This window comes from Ammospiza caudacuta, chromosome 36 (genome assembly GCF_027887145.1).
Source record: "Ammospiza caudacuta isolate bAmmCau1 chromosome 36, bAmmCau1.pri, whole genome shotgun sequence".
NCBI classification, from domain to species: Eukaryota; Metazoa; Chordata; class Aves; order Passeriformes; family Passerellidae; genus Ammospiza; species Ammospiza caudacuta.
In genome coordinates this window covers 1454240-1478424 of record NC_080628.1, presented here as the reverse complement: position 1 = coordinate 1478424, position 24185 = coordinate 1454240, and the positions used below count along the sequence as shown (strand labels likewise).

At 36.2% G+C, this 24185-nt stretch overlaps 1 protein-coding gene across 1 annotated transcript in view; it reads left to right on the top strand.

Annotated features, from left to right (window-relative positions):
- Nucleotides 1–24185, top strand: part of LOC131570579 (sucrase-isomaltase, intestinal-like) — a 151443-nt gene that overhangs the window by 90666 nt on the left and 36592 nt on the right. The window contains exons 35-45 of the mRNA XM_058822943.1: nucleotides 2362–2530; nucleotides 6252–6348; nucleotides 7203–7315; nucleotides 8540–8665; nucleotides 10692–10820; nucleotides 12429–12536; nucleotides 14586–14648; nucleotides 16030–16164; nucleotides 19140–19224; nucleotides 21431–21569; nucleotides 23405–23538. Of these exons, the coding sequence (XP_058678926.1) occupies nucleotides 2362–2530; nucleotides 6252–6348; nucleotides 7203–7315; nucleotides 8540–8665; nucleotides 10692–10820; nucleotides 12429–12536; nucleotides 14586–14648; nucleotides 16030–16164; nucleotides 19140–19224; nucleotides 21431–21569; nucleotides 23405–23538 (1298 nt within the window). The remainder of the gene's footprint in view (nucleotides 1–2361; nucleotides 2531–6251; nucleotides 6349–7202; nucleotides 7316–8539; nucleotides 8666–10691; nucleotides 10821–12428; nucleotides 12537–14585; nucleotides 14649–16029; nucleotides 16165–19139; nucleotides 19225–21430; nucleotides 21570–23404; nucleotides 23539–24185) is intronic.

The following is a 24185-nucleotide window of genomic DNA, read 5'->3' as shown; positions in this document are numbered from 1 at the left end:
CCAAGTTCACCCATTTTTTACACGATTTTTCCAATTTTTACCAAATTCATCCTGATTTCACCCATTTTTTACACGATATTCCCAATTTTCACCAAATTCATCACAATTTCACCCATTTTTCACACGATTTTCCCAATTTCACCCAATTTTTACCAAATTCATCCCAATTTCACCCATTTTTTACACGATTTTTCCAATTTTTCCAATTTTTACCAAATTCATTACAATTTCACCCATTTTTACGCGATTTTCCCAATTTCACCCAATTTTCACCAAATTCATCACAATTTCACCCATTTTTTACGCGATTTTCCCAATTTTACCAAATTCATCCCGATTTCACCCATTTTTTACACGATTTTCCCAATTTTACCCAATTTTTACCAAATTCATCCCGATTTCACCCATTTTTCACACGATTTTCCCAATTTTTCCAATTTTTACCAAATTCATCCAGATTTCACCCATTTTTTACACGATTTTCCCAATTTTTCCAATTTTTACCAAATTCATTACAATTTCACCCATTTTTTACATGATTTTCCCAATTTCACCCAATTTTTACCAAATTCATCCCGATTTCACCCATTTTTAACACGATTTTCCCAATTTTTCCAATTTTCACCAAATTCATCCCAATTTCACCCATTTTTTACACGATTTTCCCAATTTCACCCAATTTTTACCAAATTCATCCTGATTTCACCCATTTTTTACACGATATTTCCAATTTTCACCAAATTCATCCCGATTTCACCCATTTTTTACACGATTTTCCCAATTTTTTCCAATTTTTACCAAATTCATCCCAAGTTCACCCATTTTTTACACGATTTTCCCAATTTCACCCAATTTTTACCAAATTCATCACAATTTCACCCATTTTTTACACGATTTTCCCAATTTTTCCAAGTTTTACCAAATTCATCCCAAGTTCACCCATTTTTTACACGATATTCCCAATTTTCACCAAATTCATCCAGATTTCACCCATTTTTTACACGATATTTCCAATTTTCACCAAATTCATCCCAATTTCACCCATTTTTCACACGATTTTCCCAATTTCACCCAATTTTTACTAAATCAATCCTGATTTCACCCATTTTTTACACGATTTTCCCAATTTTACCCAATTTTCACCAAATTCATCACAATTTCACCCATTTTTTACACGATATTCCCAATTTTCACCAAATTCATCACAATTTCACCCATTTTTTACACGATTTTCCCAATTTTTTCCAATTTTTACCAAATTCATCCCAAGTTCACCCATTTTTTACACGATTTTCCCAATTTCACCCAATTTTTACCAAATTCATCACAATTTCACCCATTTTTTACACGATTTTCCCAATTTTTACCAAATTCATCCAGATTTCACCCATTTTTAACACGATTTTCCCAATTTTTTCCAATTTTTACCAAATTCATCCCAAGTTCACCCATTTTTTACACGATTTTCCCAATTTCACCCAATTTTCACCAAATTCATCACAATTTCACCCATTTTTTACACGATTTTCCCAATTTTTCCAAGTTTTACCAAATTCATCCCAATTTCACCCATTTTTTACACGATTTTCCCAATTTTTCCAATTTTTACCAAATTCATCCCAAGTTCACCCATTTTTTACACGATTTTCCCAATTTTTACCAAATTCATCCAGATTTCACCCATTTTTTACACGATATTCCCAATTTTCACCAAATTCATCACAATTTCACCCATTTTTCACACGATTTTCCCAATTTCACCCAATTTTTACCAAATTCATCCCAATTTCACCCATTTTTTACACGATTTTTCCAATTTTACCCAATTTTTACCAAATTCATCCCAATTTCACCCATTTTTTACATGATTTTCCCAATTTCACCCAATTTTTACCAAATCAATCACAATTTCACCCATTTTTCACGCGATTTTCCCAATTTCACCCAATTTTTACCAAATTCATCCCAATTTCACCCATTTTTTACACGATTTTCCCAATTTCACCCAATTTTCACCAAATTCATCCCGATTTCACCCATTTTTAACACGATTTTCCCAATTTTTCCAATTTTTACCAAATTCATCCCAATTTCGATTTCACCCATTTTTTACACGATTTTCCCAATTCTATCACTTTTAAAAAAATTTTCCTCAATTTCCCCAATTTTTACCCGCTTTTACCCAATTTTTCTTCTTTTACCCAAATGATGAATTTTCTCCAATTTTTCCTTTTGTTTTTAACTCAAATTTCCTCCAAATTTCACCCAATTTTTTTGCAATTTTACCCAATTTTCACTGAATTTTTCCCCGTTTTTTTTTTCCAATTTGACCAATTTCTCCGTTTTTCGCCCCGATCCCAGCTGGGACTCGCAGCTGCCGACGTTCGCCTTCTCGGATCAGTTCCTGCAGATCTCCACGCGCCTCCCGGCGCCGTTCGTTTACGGCTTCGGCGAGAGCGAGCGCGGAACGTTCCGGCACGACCTCGGCTGGCACACCTGGGGCATGTTCGCCCGCGATCAGCCGCCCGGCGTGAGACAAAATTGGGGGTTTGGGGTGAAAAAGGGGGAAATTGGGGAAATTTGGACATCATGAGGCAAGATGAGCCAACCCAACTCAACCCAACCCAACTCAACCCAACGCATTCAATCCAATCCAACCAAACTCAACTCGACTCAACTCAACCCAACAAAACCAAACTCAACCCATTGAATGCCAACCCAACTCAACCCAACTCAATCCAATCAACTCAACCAATCCCAATCCAAGCCAACCCAACTCAACCCAACCCAACCCAACACAACCCAACTCATTCGATCCCAACTCAACCCAACTCAACCCATCCCAACCCATTGAATCCCAACCCAACCCAACCCAACCCAACTCAACCCAACCCAACCCAACCCAACCCAACCTAATCCAACCCATTGAATCCCAACCCAACTCAACCCATCCCAACCCAATCCAAATCATTGAATCCCAAACAATTCCAAACCCAACTCAACCCAACCCAACCCAACTCATTCGATCCCAAATCAACCCAACCCAACCCATTGAATCCCAACCCAACTCAACCCAACCCAACCCATCTCAACCCAACTCATTCGATCCCATCCCAACCCATCCCAACTCAACCCAACTCAACCCAACCCAACCCAACCCAACCCAACCTAATCCAACCCATTGAATCCCAACCCAACTCAACCCAACCCAACCCATCCCAACCCAACTCATTCGATCCCATCCCAACCCAACCCAACTCAACCCAACTCAACCCAACCCAACTCAACCCAACCCAACTCAACCCAACCCAACCCAACCCAACTCAACTCAACCCAACTCATTCGATCCCATCCCAACCCATCCCAACTCAACCCAACTCAACCCAACCCAACCCAACCCAACCCAACGCATTCAATCCAATCCAACCAAAGTCAACTCAACCCAACTCAATTCAACCCAACCCAACCCAACCCAACCCAACCTAATCCAACCCATTGAATCCCAACCCAACTCAACTCAACCCAACCCATCCCAACCCAACTCATTCGATCCCATCCCAACCCAACCCAACTCAACCCAACTCAACCCAACCCAACTCAACCCAACCAAACCCAACCTAATCCAACCCATTGAATCCCAACCCAACCCAACCAATCCCAATCCAACTCAACCCAATCAAACCCAACCCAACCCAACTCAACCCATTGAATCCCAACCCAACTCAACCCAACCCAACCCAACTCGTTCGATTCCAACTCAACCCAACCCAACCAATCTCAACTCAATCCAACCCATCCCAACCCATCCTAAGCCAAGCCAACCCAACCCAACTCAACCCAATCCAACCCAACCCAACCCAACCCATTGAATCCCAACCCAACTCAACCCAACGCATTCAATCCAATCCAACCAAACTCAACTCAACCCAACCAACCCCAACCTAATCCAACCCATTGAATCCCAACCCAACTCAACCCATCCCAACCCAACTCAAGCCAAGCCAAGCCAACCCAACCCAACCAATCTCAACTCAACCCAACCAATCCCAATCCAACTCAACCCAATCAAACCCAACCCAACTCAACCCAACCCAACGCAACTCAATCCTATCCCACCCAACCCAACCCATTCAAACCCATCCAAACCCAACCCAACTCAACCCAACCCAACCCAACTCAACCCAACCAACCCAACTCAACCAAACCCAACCCAACCAATCCCAATCCAACTCAACCCAACCCAACCCAACCCAACTCAACCCAACCCAACTCATCTCATTGCAACCCAACCCAACGCAACTCAATCCTATCCCACCCAACCCAACCCATTCAAACCCATCCAAACCCAACCCAACCCAACCAATCCCAATCCAACTCAACTCAACACAACCCAACCCAACCCAACCCAACCCAACTCAACCCAACCCAACCCAACCCAACTCAACACAACTAAACCAAATCAAACCCAACCCAACTCAACCCAACCAACCCAACTCAACCAAACCCAACCCAACCAATCCCAATCCAACTCAACCCAACCCAACTCAACACAACTAAACCCAATCAAACCCAACCCAACTCAACCCAACCAACCCAACCAAACCCAACCCAACCAATCCCAATCCAACTCAACCCAACCCAACCCAACCCAACTCAACCCAACCCAACTCATCTCATTGCAACCCAACCCAACGCAACTCAATCCTATCCCACCCAACCCAACCCATTCAAACCCATCCAAAACCAACCCAACCCAACCCAACCCAACCCAACCCAACCCAACCAATCCCAATCCAACTCAACTCAACACAACCAAACCCAACCCAACCCAACCCAACCCAAGTCATTCCAACCCAACTCATCCCAACCCAACCCAACTCATGCAATCCCAACCCAACCAAACCCAACCCAAGTCATCCCAACCCAATCAAACCCATCCATTACCCAACAGTTCCTTGACTTCCCATTAACAACCAATAACCTATTGGCAATCGGTACAAAAATCAGTAAGTGGTGTAAATAATCTATCGATCAATAATCCATCGATCAATAACGCCTTTTACCCATCCAGTACAAGCTGAACTCGTACGGCTTCCACCTGGGGCTGGAGGAGGATGCCCCAACTCAACCCAACCCAACCCAACCCAACTCAACCCATTCAAACCCATCCCAACTCAACCCAACCCAACCCAACTCAACACAACTAAACCCAATCAAACCAAATCCAACTCAACCCAACCAACCCAACTCAACCCAACCCAACCAACCCAACCAAACCCAACCCAACCAATCCCAACCCAACCCAACCAATCCCAACCCAACCCAACCAATCCCAATCCAACTCAACCCAACCCAACCCAACTCAACCCAACCCAACTCATCTCATTGCAACCCAACCCAACGCAACTCAATCCTATCCCACCCAACCCAACCCATTCAAACCCATCCAAACCCAACCCAACCCAACCCAACCCAACCCAATCCCACTCAACCCAACCCAACCCAACCCAACTCAACACAACTAAACCCAATCAAACCCAACCCAACTCAACCCAACCAACCCAACCCAACCCAACTCAACCCAATGCAACTCAACCCCATCAAACCCAACCCCACCCAAGCAAACCCAACCAAACCCAACCCAACTCATCTCATTGCAACCCAACCCAACTCAACGCAACTCAATCCTATCCCACCCAACCCAACGCAACCCAACCCATTCAAACCCATCCAAACCCATCCCAACTCAACCCAACTCAACCCAACCCAACTCAACCCAACCCAACCCAACTCATCTCATTGCAACCCAACCCAACCCAACGCAACTTAATCCTATCCCACCCAACCCAACCCATTCAAACCCATCCAAACCCAACCCAACCAATCCCAATCCAACTAAACCCAATCAAACCCAACCCAACTCAACACAACCAATCCAAGTCAACCCAACCAACCCAACTCAACCAAACCCAACCCAACCAATCCCAATCCAACCCAACTCAACCCAACCAAACCAAACCCAACCCAACCAATCCCAACCCAACCCAACTCAACCCAACCAAACCCAACCCAAACCCAACCCAATCAAACCCAACCCATCCTTTGCCCAACGGCCCCTTGTTTTTCCACCAACGACCAATAACGCATCGATAACGGGGAGAAATATCGATAAACCGCTGATATTGATAAAAACCAATAACCCACGGATCGATAACGGCTTCCTTCCCGTTTTTTTTGCATTCCGGGCGCAGTACAAGCTGAACTCGTACGGCTTCCATCCGTTCCACGTGGGGCTGGAGGAGGACGGCAGCGCGCACGGCGTGCTGCTGCTCAACAGCAACGCCATGGGTAAAACGTGCCGGGAATTCGGGGGAAATTCGGGAAAAATTCGGGAAAAATTTGGGAAAAATTCGGGAAAAATTCGGGGAAAATTCGGGAAAAATTTGGGGAAAATTCGGGAAAAATTTGGGAAAAATTCGGGAAAAAAATTGGGAAAAATTTGGGAAAAATTCGGGGAAAATTCGGGAAAAATTTGGGAAAAATTTGGGAAAAATTTGGGAAAAATCTGAAAAAATTTGGGAAAAATTCGGGAAAAATTCGGGAAAAATTCGGGAAAAATTTGGGAAAAATTCGGGAAAAATTTGGGAAAAATCTGAAAAAATTTGGGAAAAATTCGGGAAAATTTGAAAGAAATTGAGGAAATTTGGCTAATTTGAGGAAATGTGTGAAAATTTGAGGAAATTTGGGGAATATCAGGAAATTTCAGAAAATTGGAGGATTTTTAGGAATTATGGGGAAAATTTGGGAGAAACTGGGGAAATTTTAGGGGAAATTGGGGAAATTTTGAGGAAATTTAGGGGGAATTTTGGGAAAATAGGAGGAAATTCCAGGAAATTTTGCGACATTTTGGGAAACTTGGAGAAATTTGGGAAAATTTGAAAGAAATTGGGGAAATTTGGGTAATTTGAGGACATGTGGGAAAATTTAAGGGAATTTTGGGGAAAATTTGAGAAAATATCAGGAAATTTCAGAGAATTGGGGGAATTTTTAGGAATTATGGGGAAAATTTGGGAGAAATTGGGGAAATTTTAAGGGAAATTGGGGAAATTTTGAGGAAATTTAGGGGGAATTTTGGGAAAATTTCGGGGGAATTTTGGGAAATTTTCCAATTTTCCAATTTTCTGGAATTTTCGGCGTTGCAGACGTGACGCTGCAGCCGACGCCGGCGCTCACCTATCGCAGCACCGGCGGCATCTTCGATTTTTACCTCCTGATGGGACCCGGCCCCGAGGACGTCGTGCGCGAGTACACCGCCGTGAGTCACGGGAAATTTGGGGTTTTTTTGGAATTTTTTCGGAAATTTTTGGGGATTTTTTCGAATTTTTTTTTTTAATTTTTGAGTAAATTTTTTGGGGATTTTTTGGGTTTTTTGCTGAATTTTTGGAGTAAATTTTTGTACTTTTTCAGATTTTTTTTTAAATTTTTTCGTAAATTTTTGAGGATTTCTTTTTGCTGAATTTTTGGAGTAAATTTTGGGGATTTTTTTTGATTTTTGGCCGAATTTTGTGAGTAAATTTTTGGGATTTTTTCGGATTTTTCTTGGAATTTTATCCTAAATTTTTGGGGATTTTTTGGGATTTTTTTTTAAATTTTATCCTAAATTTTGGCGGATTTTTTGGGATTTTTGGCCGAATTTTGCGAGTAAATTTTTGGGATTTTTTGGGATTTTTTGTAAATTTTTGGAGTAAATTTTTGGGATTTTTTCGGGTTTTTTTTGGAATTTTATCCTAAATTTTGGGGATTTTTGGGGATTTTGGGCCGAATTTTGTGAGTAATTTTTTGGGGATTTTTTTTGGATTTTTTTTCGTAAATTTTTGGGGATTTTTTGGGATTTTTGGGCCGAATTTTGTGAGTAATTTTTTTGGGATGTTTTAGGGGTTTTTTTGAAATTTTATCCTAAATTTTTGGGGATTTTTTGGGATTTTTTGGCCGAATTTTGTGAGGAAATTTTTGGGATTTTTTTTTAATTTTTGGAGTAAATTTTTGGAATTTTTTCGGATTTTTGGCCAAATTTTGCGAGGAAATTTTTGGGATTTTTTGGAATTTATTAAAATTTTTTTTTGTAAATTTTTTGGGATTTTTTCGGATTTTTGGCCAAATTTTGCAAGGAAATTTTTGGGATTTTTGAGTGAATTTTTAAAAATTTTTTGGTTGTATTTTTGAGTAATTTTTTGGGGATTTTGGGGATTTTTTGATGATTTTTTCTAAATTTTTCTTATTTTTTGGGGTTTTTTTTGGAATTTTGGGGGCAAATTCGTTGGCATTTTTGAGTGAATTTTTTTACTTTTTGCCCCAATTTTGCAAGTAAATTTTTGTGATTTTTAAGTGGATTTTTAGTTGATTTGTGAGAAATTTTTGGGGGTTTGGGGCAGATTTTTTGGGATATTTCTGGTGAATTTTTGGGGGATTTTTTAATCTGTTTCTTTTAAATTTTTTTTTAAATTTTCCCAAAATTTAAATTTAAATTTTTTCCTCGCAGCTGATTGGCCGGCCGGTTCTGCCGCCCTATTGGTCGCTGGGATTCCAACTTTGCCGTTACGGCTACAAAAACGACGCCGAAATCGCCGAACTCGTGCAGGGGATGAGCCAGGCCCAGATCCCCCTGGTGAGAAATCCACAAAAATATTCAAAAAATATCAATTTTATATTTATTTTTAAATAGTTATATGTTATATAAAAATCTCTATAAAATAAAATTAAAATATTACAAATATCAGCAGATGAGCCAGGCCCACATCCCCGTGGTGAGAAATCCACAAAAATATTCAAAAAAATATCAATTTTATATTTATTTTACAATATTTATGTATTATATAAAAATCTCTATAAAATAAAATTAAAATATTACAAATATCAGGACACGAACCAGGCCCAGACCCCCTTGGTGAGCTTAGAAACCACCAAAAATATTTATAAAAATATAAATTTTATATTTATTTTTAAATATTTATATATTACATAAAAATCTGTATAAAATAAAATTAAAATATTACAAATATCAGGAGATGAACCAGGCCCAGACCCCCTTGGTGAGCTCAGAAACCTCCAAAAATATTTATAAAAATATGAATTTTATATTTATATTAAAATATTTATATATCACATAAAAATCTGTACAATATGAAATTTATATTTATTTTAAAATATTTATATATCACATTAAAATCTGTACAATATCAATTTCATTTTTATTTTAAAATATTTATATATCACATATTTACAAAAATATAAATTTTATATTTATTTTAAAATATTTATATATTATATAAAAATCTCTATAAAATAAATTTCATATTTATTTTTAAATATTTATGTATCACATAAAAATCTGTATAAAATAAAATTAAAATATTACAAATATTGGGAGATGAACCAGGCCCAGATCCCCCTTGGTGAGCTCAGAAACCTCCAAAAATATTTATAAAAATATAAATTTTGCATTTATTTTTAAATATTTATACAATATATAAAAATCTCTATAAAATTTTTAAATTCCATTTTTTCCCATTGTAAATTCCGTTTTTTCCCGTTTTTAATTCAGTTTTTTCCCATTTTTAATTCCATTTTTCCCGTTTTTAATTCCATTTTTTCCCATTTTAAATTCCGTTTTTTCCTGTTTTTAATTCCATTTTTTCCCATTTTAAATTCCATTTTTTCCCGTTTTTAATTCCATTTTTTCCCGTTTTTAATTCCATTTTTTCCCGTTTTTAATTCCATTTTTTCCCATTTTTAATTCCATTTTTTTTCCCATTTTAATTCCATTTTTTTGCTGTTTTAAATTCCATTTTTTCCCGTTTTAAATTCCGTTTTCTCCCTTTGTAAATTCCGTTTTTCCCGTTTTTCATTCCATTTTTTCCCATTTTAAATTCCATTTTTTCCCATTTTAAATTCCATTTTTTCCCGTTTTTAATTCCATTTTTTCCCATTTTAAATTCCATTTTTTCCCGTTTTAAATTCCATTTTTTTCCCATTTTAAATTCCGTTTTTTCCTGTTTTTAATTCCATTTTTTCCCATTTTAAATTCCATTTTTTCCCGTTTTTAATTCCATTTTTTCCCGTTTTAATTCCATTTTTTCCCGTTTTAAATTCCATTTTTTCCCATTTTAAATTCCGTTTTTTCCCATTTTAAATTCCATTTTTTTCCCGTTTTTAATTCCATTTTTTCCCGTTTTTAATTCCATTTTTTCCCATTTTAAATTCCATTTTTTCCCATTTTAAATTCCATTTTTCCCGGTTTTAATTCCATTTTTTCCCGTTTTAATTCCATTTTTTCCCGTTTTAAATTCCATTTTTTCCCGTTTTAAATTCCGTTTTTTCCCATTTTTAATTCCATTTTTTTTCCCATTTTAATTCCATTTTTTTGCTGTTTTAAATTCCATTTTTTCCCTTTTTAAATTCCGTTTTTCCCGTTTTTCATTCCATTTTTTCCCGTTTTAAATTCCGTTTTTTTCCATTTTTTAATCCGTTTTTTCCCAGTTTCAATTCCGTTTTTTCCCGTTTTTAATTCCGTTTTTTCCCGTTTTAAATTCCGTTTTTTCCCGTTTTTAATTCCGTTTTTTCCCATTTTAAATTCCATTTTTCCCGTTTTTAATTCCATTTTTTTCCCGTTTTTAATTCCATTTTTTGGCCAGGACGTCCAATACGCCGACATCGATTACATGGAGCGCCAGCTCGACTTCACCCTCAGCCCGCGCTTCCAGAACCTTCCGCAGCTCGTGCGCGACATCCGCGCCCGCGGAATGCGCTTCGTGCTCATCCTGGTGATGACGTCACACCCTCAGGGGCGGGGCTTGTGGAAAAGGGGCGGGGCTAAAGGGAAAATTGAGATTCGGGCCCGTTTTGGTGATGATGTCATTGTGAAATATGGGGGAAAGGGGGCGGGGCTAAAGGAAAAGATGAGGTTCGGGCGCATCCTGGTGATGACGTCACCCCTGAAGGGGCGGGGCTTGTGGAAAAGGGGCGGGGCTAAAGCAGAAAATGAGATTTGGGCCCGTTTTGGGGATGACGTCATAGCCAAAGATGGCGGAAAGGGGGCGGAGCTAAAGGAGAAGGGATTTGTCCTCATCCAAGTGATGACGTCATCACTAAAGGGGCAGTGCTTAAAAAGAGGGGGCGGAGCTTAGAGAGAGGGGGCGGGGCTAAAGCCAAAGATGGGCGTCCCCCTCAGCCGCTGCTTCCAGAACCTTCCGCAGCTCGTGCGCCACATCCGGGCCCGCGGAATGCGCTTCCTGCTCATCCTGGTGATGACGTCACACCCTCAGGGGCGGGGCTTCCCCAAAGGGGGCGGGGCTAAAGGAAAAAAACGCTCTTAGAACTTAGCTCGGTGATGACATCATCCCTGAAAGGGGTGGGGCTTAAAGAGAGGGGCGGGGCTAAACCAAAAGGTGAGATTCAGGCTCATCCTGGTGATGACGTCACCCCCTGAGGGGCGGGGCTAGCAAAAACAGGGCGGGGCTAAAAAAGCAAATGAGATTCGGGCCCGTTTTGGTGATGATGTCATTGTGAAATATGGGGGAAAGGGGGCGGGGCTAAAGGAAAAGATGAGGTTCGGGCTCAGCCTGGTGATGACGTCATCCCTAAAAGGGGCGGGGCTTGCTAAAAACAAAGGGGCGGAGCTAAAGGGGAAAATGAATGAAATTTGGGCTCGTTTTGGGGATGACGTCATAGCCAAAGATGGCGGAAAGGGGGCGGAGCTAAAGGAGAAGATGAGATTTGGGCTCATCCTGGTGATGATGTCAGCACTAAAGGGGCGGGGCTTAAATAGAGGGGGCGGACTATGCCAAAAAAGGGGGCGGGGCTAAAGCAAAAAATGAGATTCGCTCTTTTCCTGGTGATGACATCATCCCAGAAAGGGGCGGGGTTTAGAGAGGGGCGGAGCTAAAGGAAAAGATGAGTTTGGTGGGCATTCTGAGGATGACGTCATACACAAAGGGGCGGGGTTTGCAAAAGGGGCGGGGCTAAAGGGAAAATTGAGATTCGGCTCATTTTGGTGATGATGTCACTGTTAAAGATGGCGGAAAGGGGGCGGAGCTAAAGAAGAAGATGAGATTTGGGCTCATCCTGGTGATGATGTCAGCACGAAAGGGGCGGGGCTTAAATAGAGGGGGCGGACTTCAATATTAAAATTGAAAATTAAAATTAGAATTTAAAATTAAATTTCACATAATAATAAAATTAAAATCAATTTAAAACTAGAATTAAAACTCAATTAAGAACCGGAATTAAAATCAAATTTAACAAAAAAAAAGGAAATTACATTAAAATTTTAACATTAAAACTCCATAATTTCGTTTTATTTTTTAAAATTAATTTAAAATTAATTTTTAAAAATTTAAATTTTTCATATTGAAATGAATTGTGGTTTTCAGGACCCGGCGATCTCGGCCAACGAGACGAATTACCCGGCGTACGAGCGGGGGCTGCAGCGCGACGTCTTCATCAAGTGGCCCAACAGCGACCAAATCATCTTCGCCAAGGTCCAAATTCCAATTTTTTTCCCCCAAATTCACCCCAAAATCCCCCCAAATACCATCCAAAATTTCTCACAAAATTCCCTCCAAAATTCCGAATATTTCCCCTTAAAATTTCTCCAAAATTCCAAATGTTTTCCCCAAAAATTCCAAATATTTTCCCCCAAAATTTCACAGAATTCCCAAAGATTTCCCCACAAAAATTTCTCCAAAAATTCCCCCAAAATCCCAGATTCCCCTAAAATCCCCCCCAAAATTCCAAATATTTCCCCTAAAATTTTTCCAAAATTCCAAATATTTTCCGAAAAATTCCAAATATTTTCCCCCAAAATTTCACAAAATTCCCAAAGATTTCCCCACAAAATTTCTCCAAAAATTCCCCCAAAATCCCCAAAAATCCAAAATATTTTCTCTCAAAATCCCCCCTAAAATCCCCCCAAAATTCCAAATATTTCCCCCTAAAATTTCTCAAAAATTCAAAATAATTCTCCCAAATTCCCACAAAATCCCAAATAATTCCCTGAATTTTTCCCTGAATTTTTCTCCAAAAATTCCAAATATTTTCCCCCAAAATTTCCCAAAGATTCCCCTAAAATCCCCCCCAAAATTCCAAATATTTCCCCCCTAAAATTTCTCCAAAATTCCAAACATTTTCCCAAAGGTTTCCCCCAAAATTGCCTCCAAAATTGCCCCCAAATTTCTCCCAACTTGCCCAAAAATTCCCAAGATTTTCCCCAAAATTCTCCTCAAATTGCCGCCAAAATTCCGAATATAATCCTCAAAATTGCCCCAAATTCCTCCCCAAAATCCCAAACACTTCCCCCAAAATATTCCCCAAAATTCCAAATAATTCCCCCCTAAAATTCCCCCCCAAAAATCCAAATATTTTCTCCCAAAATTTCCCCCAAATCCTCCCAAAATGCAAAGATTTTCCCCAAAATCCCCCCAAAATTCCAAATATTTCCCCCAAAATTCCAAATATTTCCCCCTAAAATTTCCCCAAAATTCCAAATAATTCCCCCCTAAAATTCCCCCAAAATTCTCCCAAATCCCAAAGATTTTCCTCCAAATTTCCCCCCAAAATTCCCCCAAAATTTCCCCCCAAAATTCCAAATAATTCCCTCCAAAATTCCAAATAATTCCCCCAAATTCCCACAAAATCCCAAATAATTCCCTGAAAATTTCTCCGAATTTTTCTCCAAAAATTCCAAATATTTTCCCCAAAAATTCCAAATATTTTCCCCAAAATTTCCCCCCAAAATTCCAAAAAATTCCCCCCAAATCCCAAAGAGTTTCCCCCAAATTCCCACAAAATCCCAAATAATTCCCTGAAAATTTCCCCGAATTTGTCTCCAAAAATTCCAAATATTTTCCCCAAAATTTCCAAATATTTCTCCCTAAAATTTCTCCAAAATTCCAAATAATTCCCCCAAATTCCCACAAAATTCCAAATAATTCCCTGAAAATTTCCCCGAATTTTTCTCCAAAATTTCCAAATATTTCCCCCAAAAATTCCAAATATTTCTCCCTAAAATTTCTCCAAAATTCCAAATAATTCCCCCAAATTCCCACAAAATTCCAAATAATTCCCTGAAAATTTCCCCGAATTTTTCTCCAAAATTTCCAAATATTTCCCCCTAAAATTCCAAATATTTCCCCCTAAAATTTCTCCAAAATTCCAAATAATTCCCACAAAATCCCGAATAATTCCCTGAAAATTTCCCCGAATTTTTCCCCAAAAATTCCAAATATTTTCCCCAAAATCCCAAACAATTCCCTGAAAATTTCCCCGAATTTTCCCCAAAAATTCCAAATATTTTCCCAAAATTTCCAAATATTTCCCCCAAAATTCCCCAAATTCCCAAAAATAAAATAATTTCATTTTTTTTTTAATTACCCCTAAAAATCCCAGGAGGATCCGTTCAATCCCCCCAGAAAATTAAAAATAATTCCCAAAAATTTTTTAAAAATTTTCATTTTTCTTCCAAAATTGATTTGAGGCCATTTGCATATTTAATTAGCTAATTATGGGGATTATTTTAATTAATTCCCCAGGTGTGGCCGGACCTGCCCAACGTTGTTGTCAATGATTCTCTGGACTGGGACACCCAAGTGGAGGTAAAAATTAATTAATGATTCATTAATTAATTACATTAATTAATTAATTAATTAGAAATTAATTGGCCTTTAAAATTCCTCGTTTTTAGCAGGAAAATTAAAAAATTGAAAAATTCAATTCAAAAAATCCCAAAGAATTCAGAAATAATTAAAAAATGTCTCGGACGATTGGCTGGAAAGAAATTCCGTTAAATTAATTATTAGAATTAATTTTATTACCTTCATTATTTAATGATAATTAATTACTTTTTGCTCTCCAGCTTTACCGCGCCTTCGCGGCCGTGCCGGATTTTTTCCAATTAAATTCCCATTTAAAACCCAATAAATGATGTTAATTTCATTACCATAATTAATTTAATTACCATAATTAATTACAATTATTAATGAATTTCCCTCAGCTGTTCCGCGCCTTCGCGGCCGTGCCGGATTTTTTCCAATTAAATTCCCATTTAAAACCCAATAAATGATGTTAATTTCATGACCTTTATTAATTTAATAACCATTATAATTACCATAATTGATTTATTAACTGTAATTAATTACAATTATTAATGAATTCCCCTCAGCTTTACCGCGCTTTCACAGCCGTGCCGGATTTTTTCCAATTAAATTCCCATTTAAAACCCAATAAATGATGTTAATTTCATTATCTTTATTAATTTAATAACCATTATAATGACCATAATGGATTTATTAACCATAATTAATGACAATTATTAATGAATTCCCCTCAGCTGTTCCGCGCCTTCGCGGCCGTGCCGGATTTCTTCTTTTCCCAATGAAATTCCCATTTAATACCCAATAAATCCTATTGATTTAATTCCCATAGTTAATTTACTGACCCTCACTGATTTATTAACCCTAATTAATGACAATTATTAATGAAATTTCCTTAGCTTTACCACGCTTTCACTGCTGTGCTGGATTTCTTCTTTTTCCAATTAAATTCCCATTTAATACCCAATAAATCCTGTTTATTTAATTCCCATAGTTAATTTAATGACCCTAATTGATTTATTAACCCTAATTAATGACAATTATTAATTAATTCCCCTCAGCTGTTCCGCGCCTTCGCGGCCGTGCCGGATTTCTTCTTTTCCCAATGAAATTCCCATTTAAAACCCAACAAATCCTATTGATTTAATTCCCATAGTTAATTTAATGACAATCATTGATTTATTAACCCTAATTAATGACAATTATTAATTAATTCCCCTCAGCTGTTCCGCGCCTTCGCGGCCGTGCCAGATTTCTTCTTTTCCCAATGAAATTCCCATTTAAAACCCAACAAATCCTATTGATTTAATTCCCATAGTTAATTTACTGACCCTCACTGATTTATTAACCCTAATTAATTGCAATTATTAATTAATTCCCGCAGCTGTACCGCGCCTTCGCGGCGGTGCCGGATTTTTTCCGTGGCTCCACGCGTTCGTGGTGGGCGCGGGAAATCGCCGACGTTTTCCACAACCCCCGGAATTCCTCGCTCAGCATCAAATTCGACGGCATCTGGATCGTGAGTGCCCAAAATTCCATTTTTGTACCCCAAAAAACGCTGAAAAAATCAAAAATTTCACCCTCAAAATACCGGGAAAAATTCAAATTTTTGGGCGATTTTTAGCTCCAAAAATCCTGAAAAAAATCCTTTATTTTTGGTGGATTTTACCCCAAAAAAAACTGAAAAAATTTCCTTTTTTTGGGTGAATTTTAGCCCAAAAATAGTGAAAAAAATCCAATTTTTTAGCTTAAAAATGCTGGGAAAAATTCAAATTTTTGGGCGATTTTTAGCTCAAAAAATCCTGAAAAAAATCCTTTATTTTTGGTGGATTTTAACCCAAAAAAACTGAAAAAATTTTCATTTTTTTGGCCAAAAAATCCTGAAAAAAATCCTCTAGTTTGGGTAGATTTTAACCCAAAAAAACTGAAAAAAATTCCTTTTTTTGGGTGAATTTTAGCCCAAAAATAGTGAAAAAAATCCAATTTTTTAGCTTAAAAATACTGGGAAAATTGAATTTTTCAGGGAGGATTTTAGCTGAAAAAATTCTTTTAAAAATCCTTTGGTTTGGGTGGATTTTACCCCAAAAAACCTGAAAAAATTTCCTTTTTTTGGCCGAAAAATCCTGAAAAAAATCATCTAGTTTGGGTAGATTTTAACCCAAAAATACTGAAAAAAATTCCTTTTTTTGGGTGAATTTTAGCCCAAAAATAGCGAAAAAAATCAAATTTTTCACCATCAAAATACTGGGAAAATTTAGTTTTTGGGGGAGGATTTTAGCTGAAAAAATCCTTTAAAAAATCCTCTATTTTTGGTAGATTTTAACCCAAAAAAAACTGAAAAAATTTCCTTTTTTTTTGCAAAAAAATCGTGAAAAAAATCCTCTATTTTTGGTAGATTTTAACCCAAAAAAACTGAAAAAAATTCCTTTTTTTGGGTGAATTTTAGCCCAAAAATAGTGAAAAAAATCCAATTTTTTAGCTTAAAAATGCTGGGAAAAATTCAAATTTTTGGGCGATTTTTAGCTCCAAAAATCCTGAAAAAAATCCTCTATTTTTGGTGGATTTTACCCCAAAAAAAACTGAAAAAAAAAATTCCTTTTTTTGGGTGAATTTTAGCCCAAAAATAGTGAAAAAAATCCAATTTTTTAGCTTAAAAATGCTGGGAAAAATTCAAATTTTTGGGCGATTTTTAGCTCAAAAAATCCTGAAAAAAATCCTTTATTTTTGGTGGATTTTACCCCAAAAAAACTGAAAAAATTTTCATTTTTTTGGCCAAAAAATCCTGAAAAAAATCCTCTAGTTTGGGTAGATTTTAACCCAAAAAAACTGAAAAAAATTCCTTTTTTTGGGTGAATTTTAGCCCAAAAATAGTGAAAAAAATCCAATTTTTTAGCTTAAAAATACTGGGAAAATTGAATTTTTCAGGGAGGATTTTAGCTGAAAAAATTCTTTTAAAAATCCTTTGGTTTGGGTGGATTTTACCCCAAAAAACCTGAAAAAATTTCCTTTTTTTGGCCGAAAAATCCTGAAAAAAATCATCTAGTTTGGGTAGATTTTAACCCAAAAATACTGAAAAAAATTCCTTTTTTTGGGTGAATTTTAGCCCAAAAATAGCGAAAAAAATCAAATTTTTCACCATCAAAATACTGGGAAAATTTAGTTTTTGGGGGAGGATTTTAGCTGAAAAAATCCTTTAAAAAAATCCTCTATTTTTGGTAGATTTTAACCCAAAAAAAACTGAAAAAATTTCCTTTTTTTTTGCAAAAAAATCGTGAAAAAAATCCTCTATTTTGGGTAGATTTTAACCCAAAAAAACTGAAAAAAATTCCTTTTTTTGGGTGAATTTTAGCCCAAAAATAGTGAAAAAAATCCAATTTTTTAGCTTAAAAATGCTGGGAAAAATTCAAATTTTTGGGCGATTTTTAGCTCAAAAAATCCTGAAAAAAATCCTCTATTTTTGGTAGATTTTAACCCAAAAAAACTGAAAAAATTTTCATTTTTTTGGCCAAAAAATCCTGAAAAAAATCGTGTAGTTTTGGTAGATTTTAACCCAAAAAAACTGAAAAAATTTCCTTTTTTTTGCAAAAAAAATCGTGAAAAAAATCGTCTAGTTTTGGTAGATTTTAACCCAAAAAAACTGAAAAAAATTCCTTTTTTTGGGTGAATTTTAGCCCAAAAATAGTGAAAAAAATCCAATTTTTTAGCTTAAAAATGCTGGGAAAAATTCAAATTTTTGGGCGATTTTTAGCTCCAAAAATTCTTTTAAAATCCTTTATTTTTGGTGGATTTTACCCCAAAAAAACCCCCAAAAATTCGCCAAAAAAATGGAATTTTTCCCAGTATTTTTATGCTAAAAAATTTGATTTTTTCGCTATTTTTGGGCTAAAATTCACCCAAAAAAAAGGAATTTTTCCCAGTATTTTCAGGCTGAAAAATTGGATTTTTTTCGCTATTTTTGGGCTAAAATCCACCCAAAAAAAGGAATTTTTTTCGGGATTTTTGTCTAAATTCCTCAAATTTATTAAAAATTACCAAAATTAATTAAAATTTCCCTCCCCAGGATGTGAATGAGCGGTCGAGTTTTTACCCCAAAAACAGTGAAAAAATCCAATTTTTTAGCTTAAAAATACTGGGAAAAATTCAAATTTTTGGGCGATTTTTAGCTCCAAAAATTCTTTTAAAATCCTTTATTTTTGGTGGATTTTACCCCAAAAAAACCTGAAAATTCACCAAAAAAATTGAATTTTTCTCAGAATTTTTAGACTAAAAAATTTGATTTTTTCGCTATTTTTGGGCTAAAATTCACCCAAAAAAAAGGAATTTTTCCCAGTATTTTCAGGCTGAAAAATTGGATTTTTTTCGCTATTTTTGGGCTAAAATCCACCCAAAAAAAGGAATTTTTTTCGGGATTTTTGTCTAAATTCCTCAAATTTATTAAAAATTACCAAAATTAATTAAAATTTCCCCAAAATTAATGAAAATTTCCCTCCCCAGGACATGAACGAGCCGTCGAGTTTCGTCCACGGCGCCGTCGGCGGCTGCCGCGACCGCGAGCTCAACTTCCCGCCCTACGTCCCCCGTGAGTCAAAAAATCCCAAAATTCTGAATTTTGGCTCGATAAAAATGATAAAAATGGGAAAAAATATGGATTAATTAATTGTGGGTAATTAATTCTGGGTTTGGGTCGTTACAAGGGACGAAAAATGGGAATTAAATTGGATTTTTGGTCACTAAAAATGGGAATTAAATTGGAATTTTTGTCTTGAAAAATGGGAGGAAAATGGATTTTTTTGTCATTAAAAAAGGGAATTAAATTCGATTTTTTTGTCCCTAAAAATGTGGATCTAAATGGATTTTCGGTCACTAAAAATGGGAATTAAATTGGATTTTTTGTCACTAAAAATGGGAAATAAAATGGATTTTTGGTCACTAAAAATGGGAATTAAATTGGATTTTTTGTCACTAAAAATGGGGGGAAAATGGTTTTTTTTGTCATTAAAAAAGGGAATTAAATTCGATTTTTTTGTCACTAAAAATGGGAATTAAATTGGATTTTTTGTCACTAAAAATGGGAATTAAATTGGATTTTTGGTCACTAAAAATGGGAATTAAATTAGATTTTTATGTCACTAAAAATGTGGATTTAAATGAATTTTTTGTCACTAAAAATGGGAAATAAATTGGATTTTTTGTCATTAAAACTGGGGGGAAAATGGGTTTTTTTGTCATTAAAAAAGGGAATTAAATTCGATTTTTTTGTCCCTAAATATGTGAATTTAAATGGATTTTCGGTCACTAAAAATGGGAATTAAATTGGATTTTTGGTCATTAAAACTGGGAATTAAATTGGATTTTTTGTCATTAAAAATGGGAAATAAAATGGAATTTTGGTCACTAAAAATGGGAATTAAATTGGATTTTTTGTCATTAAAAATGGGAAATAAAATGGATTTTTGGTCACTAAAAATGGGAATTAAATTGGATTTTTTGTCTTGAAAAATGGGAGGGAAATGGATTTTTTGTCATTAAAAAAGGGAATTAAATTCGATTTTTTTGTCCCTAAAAATGTGGATCTAAATGGATTTTCGGTCACTAAAAATGGGAATTAAATTGGAATTTTTGTCACTAAAAATGGGGGGAAAATGGTTTTTTTTGTCATTAAAAAAAGGAATTAAATTCGATTTTTTTGTCACTAAAAATGGGAATTAAATCAATTTTTTGTCACTAAAAATGGGAATTAAAATGGATTTTTGGTCACTAAAAATGGGAATTAAATTAGATTTTTTGTCATTAAAACTGGGGGGAAAATGGGTTTTTTTGTCATTAAAAAAGGGAATTAAATTCGATTTTTTTGTCCATAAATATGTGAATTTAAATGGATTTTCGGTCACTAAAAATGGGAATTAAATTGGATTTTTGGTCATTAAAACTGGGAATTAAATTGGATTTTTTGTCATTAAAAATGGGAAATAAAATGGATTTTTGGTCACTAAAAATGGGAATTAAATTGGATTTTTTGTCACTAAAAATGGGGGGAAAATGGGTTTTTTTGTCATTAAAAAAGGGAATTAAATTCGATTTTTTTGTCACTAAAAATGGGAATTAAATTGGATTTTTTGTCATTAAAAATGGGAAATAAAATGAATTTTTTGTCATTAAAAATGGGAATTAAAATGGATTTTTTGTCTTGAAAAATGGGAGGAAAATGGATTTTTTTGTCATTAAAAAAAGGAATTAAATCAGATTTTTTTGCCCCAAAAATGTGGATTCAAATGAATTTTTTGTCAGTAAAAATGGGAATTAAATTGGATCTTTTGTCATTAAAACTGGGAAATAAAATGGATTTTTGGTCACTAAAAGTGGGAATTAAATTGGATTTTTTTGCCACTGAAAATTGGAATGAAATTGTATTTTTTGTCACTAAAAGTGAAAATTAAAATGAATTTTTTGTCACTAAAAAATACAAAAATGGGAATTAAATCTGCATTTGGGTAACAAAAAATGTGAATTAAAACGGGAATTTTGTCACTAAAAAGGGGAATTAAAAGGGATTTTCTTTCATTAAAAGTGGGACAAAAAATTTGATTTTTTGTCAATGAAACTGTGAATTAAATTCAATTTTTTGTCGTTAAAAACGGGAATTAAAATGGATTTGGGTCACCAAAAATGTGAACGAAAAGGGATTTTTTTTTGTCAGTAAAAATGACAAAAACGGGATTTAAATCTGGATTTGGGTCGTGAAAATGTTGGAGTAAATTTTTGCGGATTTTCCCGTTTTTGGGCAGAGCTGGCGTCGCGCTGGGAGGGGCTGAGCTCCAAGACGCTCTGCATGGAGGGGGAGCAGCGGCTGCCGGACGGGACCCCCGTGAGACACTACGACGTTCACAACCTGTACGGCTGGGCGCAGACCGAGCCCACGCTCAGGTGGGCATGGTATAACTTCTATAATCCATACTCTGTATTCTATGTTGTATATTCTATGTTCTGTATGTTCTATATTCTGTATTATGTATTATTATGTGTTATTTGGAAATGGCCACTACGACGTTCACAACCTGTACGGCTGGGCGCAGACCGAGCCCACGCTCAGGTGGGCATGGTATAACTTCTATAATCCATACTCTGTATTCTATGTTGTATATTCTATGTTCTGTATGTTCTATATTCTGTATTATATATTATTATGTGTTATTTGGAAATGGCCACTACGACGTGCACAACCTGTACGGATGGGCGCAGGCCGAGCCCACGCTCAGGTGGGGATGGTATAAATGCAATAATCTATGGTCTGTGTTGTATATTCTGTATTCTGTATTCTATATTCTATATTCTATGTTCTATATTCTGTATTATATATTATTATGTGTTATTTGGAAATGGCCACTACGACGTGCACAACCTGTACGGCTGGGCGCAGACCGAGCCCACGCTCAGGTGGGGCATGGTATAAATGCAATATACCATACTCTGGGTTGTATATTCTATATTCTATATTCTGTATTCTATGTTATATATTTTATATGTTCTATATTCTGTATTATATATTATTATGTGTTATTTGGAAATGGCCACTACGACGTGCACAACCTGTACGGCTGGGCGCAGACCGAGCCCACGCTCAGGTGGGCATGGTATAACTTCTATAATCCATACTCTGTATTCTATGTTGTATATTCTATGTTCTGTATGTTCTATATTCTGTATTATATATTATTATGTGTTATTTGGAAATGGCCACTACGACGTGCACAACCTGTACGGCTGGGCGCAGACCGAGCCCACGCTCAGGTGGGGGTGGTATAAATGCAATAATCTATGGTCTGGGTTGTATATTCTGTATTCTATATTCTATATTCTATATTCTATATTCTATATTCTGTATTATATATTATTATGTATTATATGGAAATGGCCACTACGACGTGCACAACCTGTACGGCTGGGCGCAGACTGAGCCCACGCTCAGGTGGGGCATGGTATAAATGCAATATACCATATTCTATATTCTATATTCTATATTCTATATTCTATGTTCTATATTCTATGTTCTATATTCTATATTCTGTATTTTCTATGTTCTATATTCTGTATTATATATTATTATTGTATTATTTGGAAATGGCCACTACGACGTTCACAACCTGTACGGCTGGGCGCAGACCGAGCCCACGCTCAGGTGGGGCATGGTATAAATGCAATATACCATATTCTATATTCTATATTCTATATTCTATGTTCTATATTCTATGTTCTATATTCTATATTCTGTATTTTCTATGTTCTATATTCTGTATTATATATTATTATTGTATTATTTGGAAATGGCCACTACGACGTTCACAACCTGTACGGCTGGGCGCAGACCGAGCCCACGCTCAGGTGGGGCATGGTATAAATGCAATATACCATACTCTGGGTTGTATATTCTATATTCTATATTCTGTATTCTATGTTATATATTTTCTATGTTCTATATTCTGTATTATATATTATTATGTGTTATTTGGAAATGGCCACTACGACGTGCACAACCTGTACGGCTGGGCGCAGACCGAGCCCACGCTCAGGTGGGGCAATTAATTAATTAATTATTAATCGTCTTGCCCAGGGCGGTGCAGGAGGTGACGGGCGAGTGCGGCCCGGTGGTGACGTTATTATTACTAATATTGCTATTAATATCGTTATGAATAATAATATTTATTTATTAATTAATTATAATAATATTAATTAATTAATTAATTATTAATTGCCTTTCCCAGGGCGGTGCAGGAGGTGACGGGCGAGCGCGGCCTGGTGGTGACGCGCTCGACGTTCCCGGGCAGCGGCCGCTGGGCCGGGCACTGGCTGGGCGACAACACGGCGGCCTGGGACCAGATGGGCAAATCCATCGTGGGTGAGACCCAAAATCCCAATTTTGCACCCCAAAAATCCGAGTTTGGCCCAGAAAAATCGCTATTTTTGAGAAAAAATTGGTATTTTTCCATATAAATTTATGTATTATTAATTATAAATTAATTATCTCTGTACCTGCCTGGGAGCAGATGGGCAAATCCATCGTGGGTGAGACCCAAAATCCCGATTTTTCACCCTAAAAAAATCGCTATTTTTGAGAAAAAAATCGGTATTTTTCCATATAAATTTATGTGTTATTAATTATAAATTAATTATCTCTGAACCTGCCTGGGAGCAGATGGGCAAATCCATCGTGGGTGAGACCCAAAATCCCAATTTTGCACCCCAAAAAAATCGGTATTTTTGAGAAAAAAATTGGTATTTTTGAGAAAAATTTGGTATTTTTGAGAAAAAAATCGGTATTTTTGAGAAAAAAAATTGGTATTTTTGAGAAAAAAATCGGTATTTTCCATATAAATTTATGTGTTATTAATTATAAATTAATTATCTCTGAACCTGCCTGGGAGCAGATGGGCAAATCCATCGTGGGTGAGACCCAAAATCCCAATTTTTCACCCCAAAATTCTGCGGTTTTATCCCAAAATATTCTGTATTTTTTGGAAAAAAAAATCGGTATTTTTCCATATA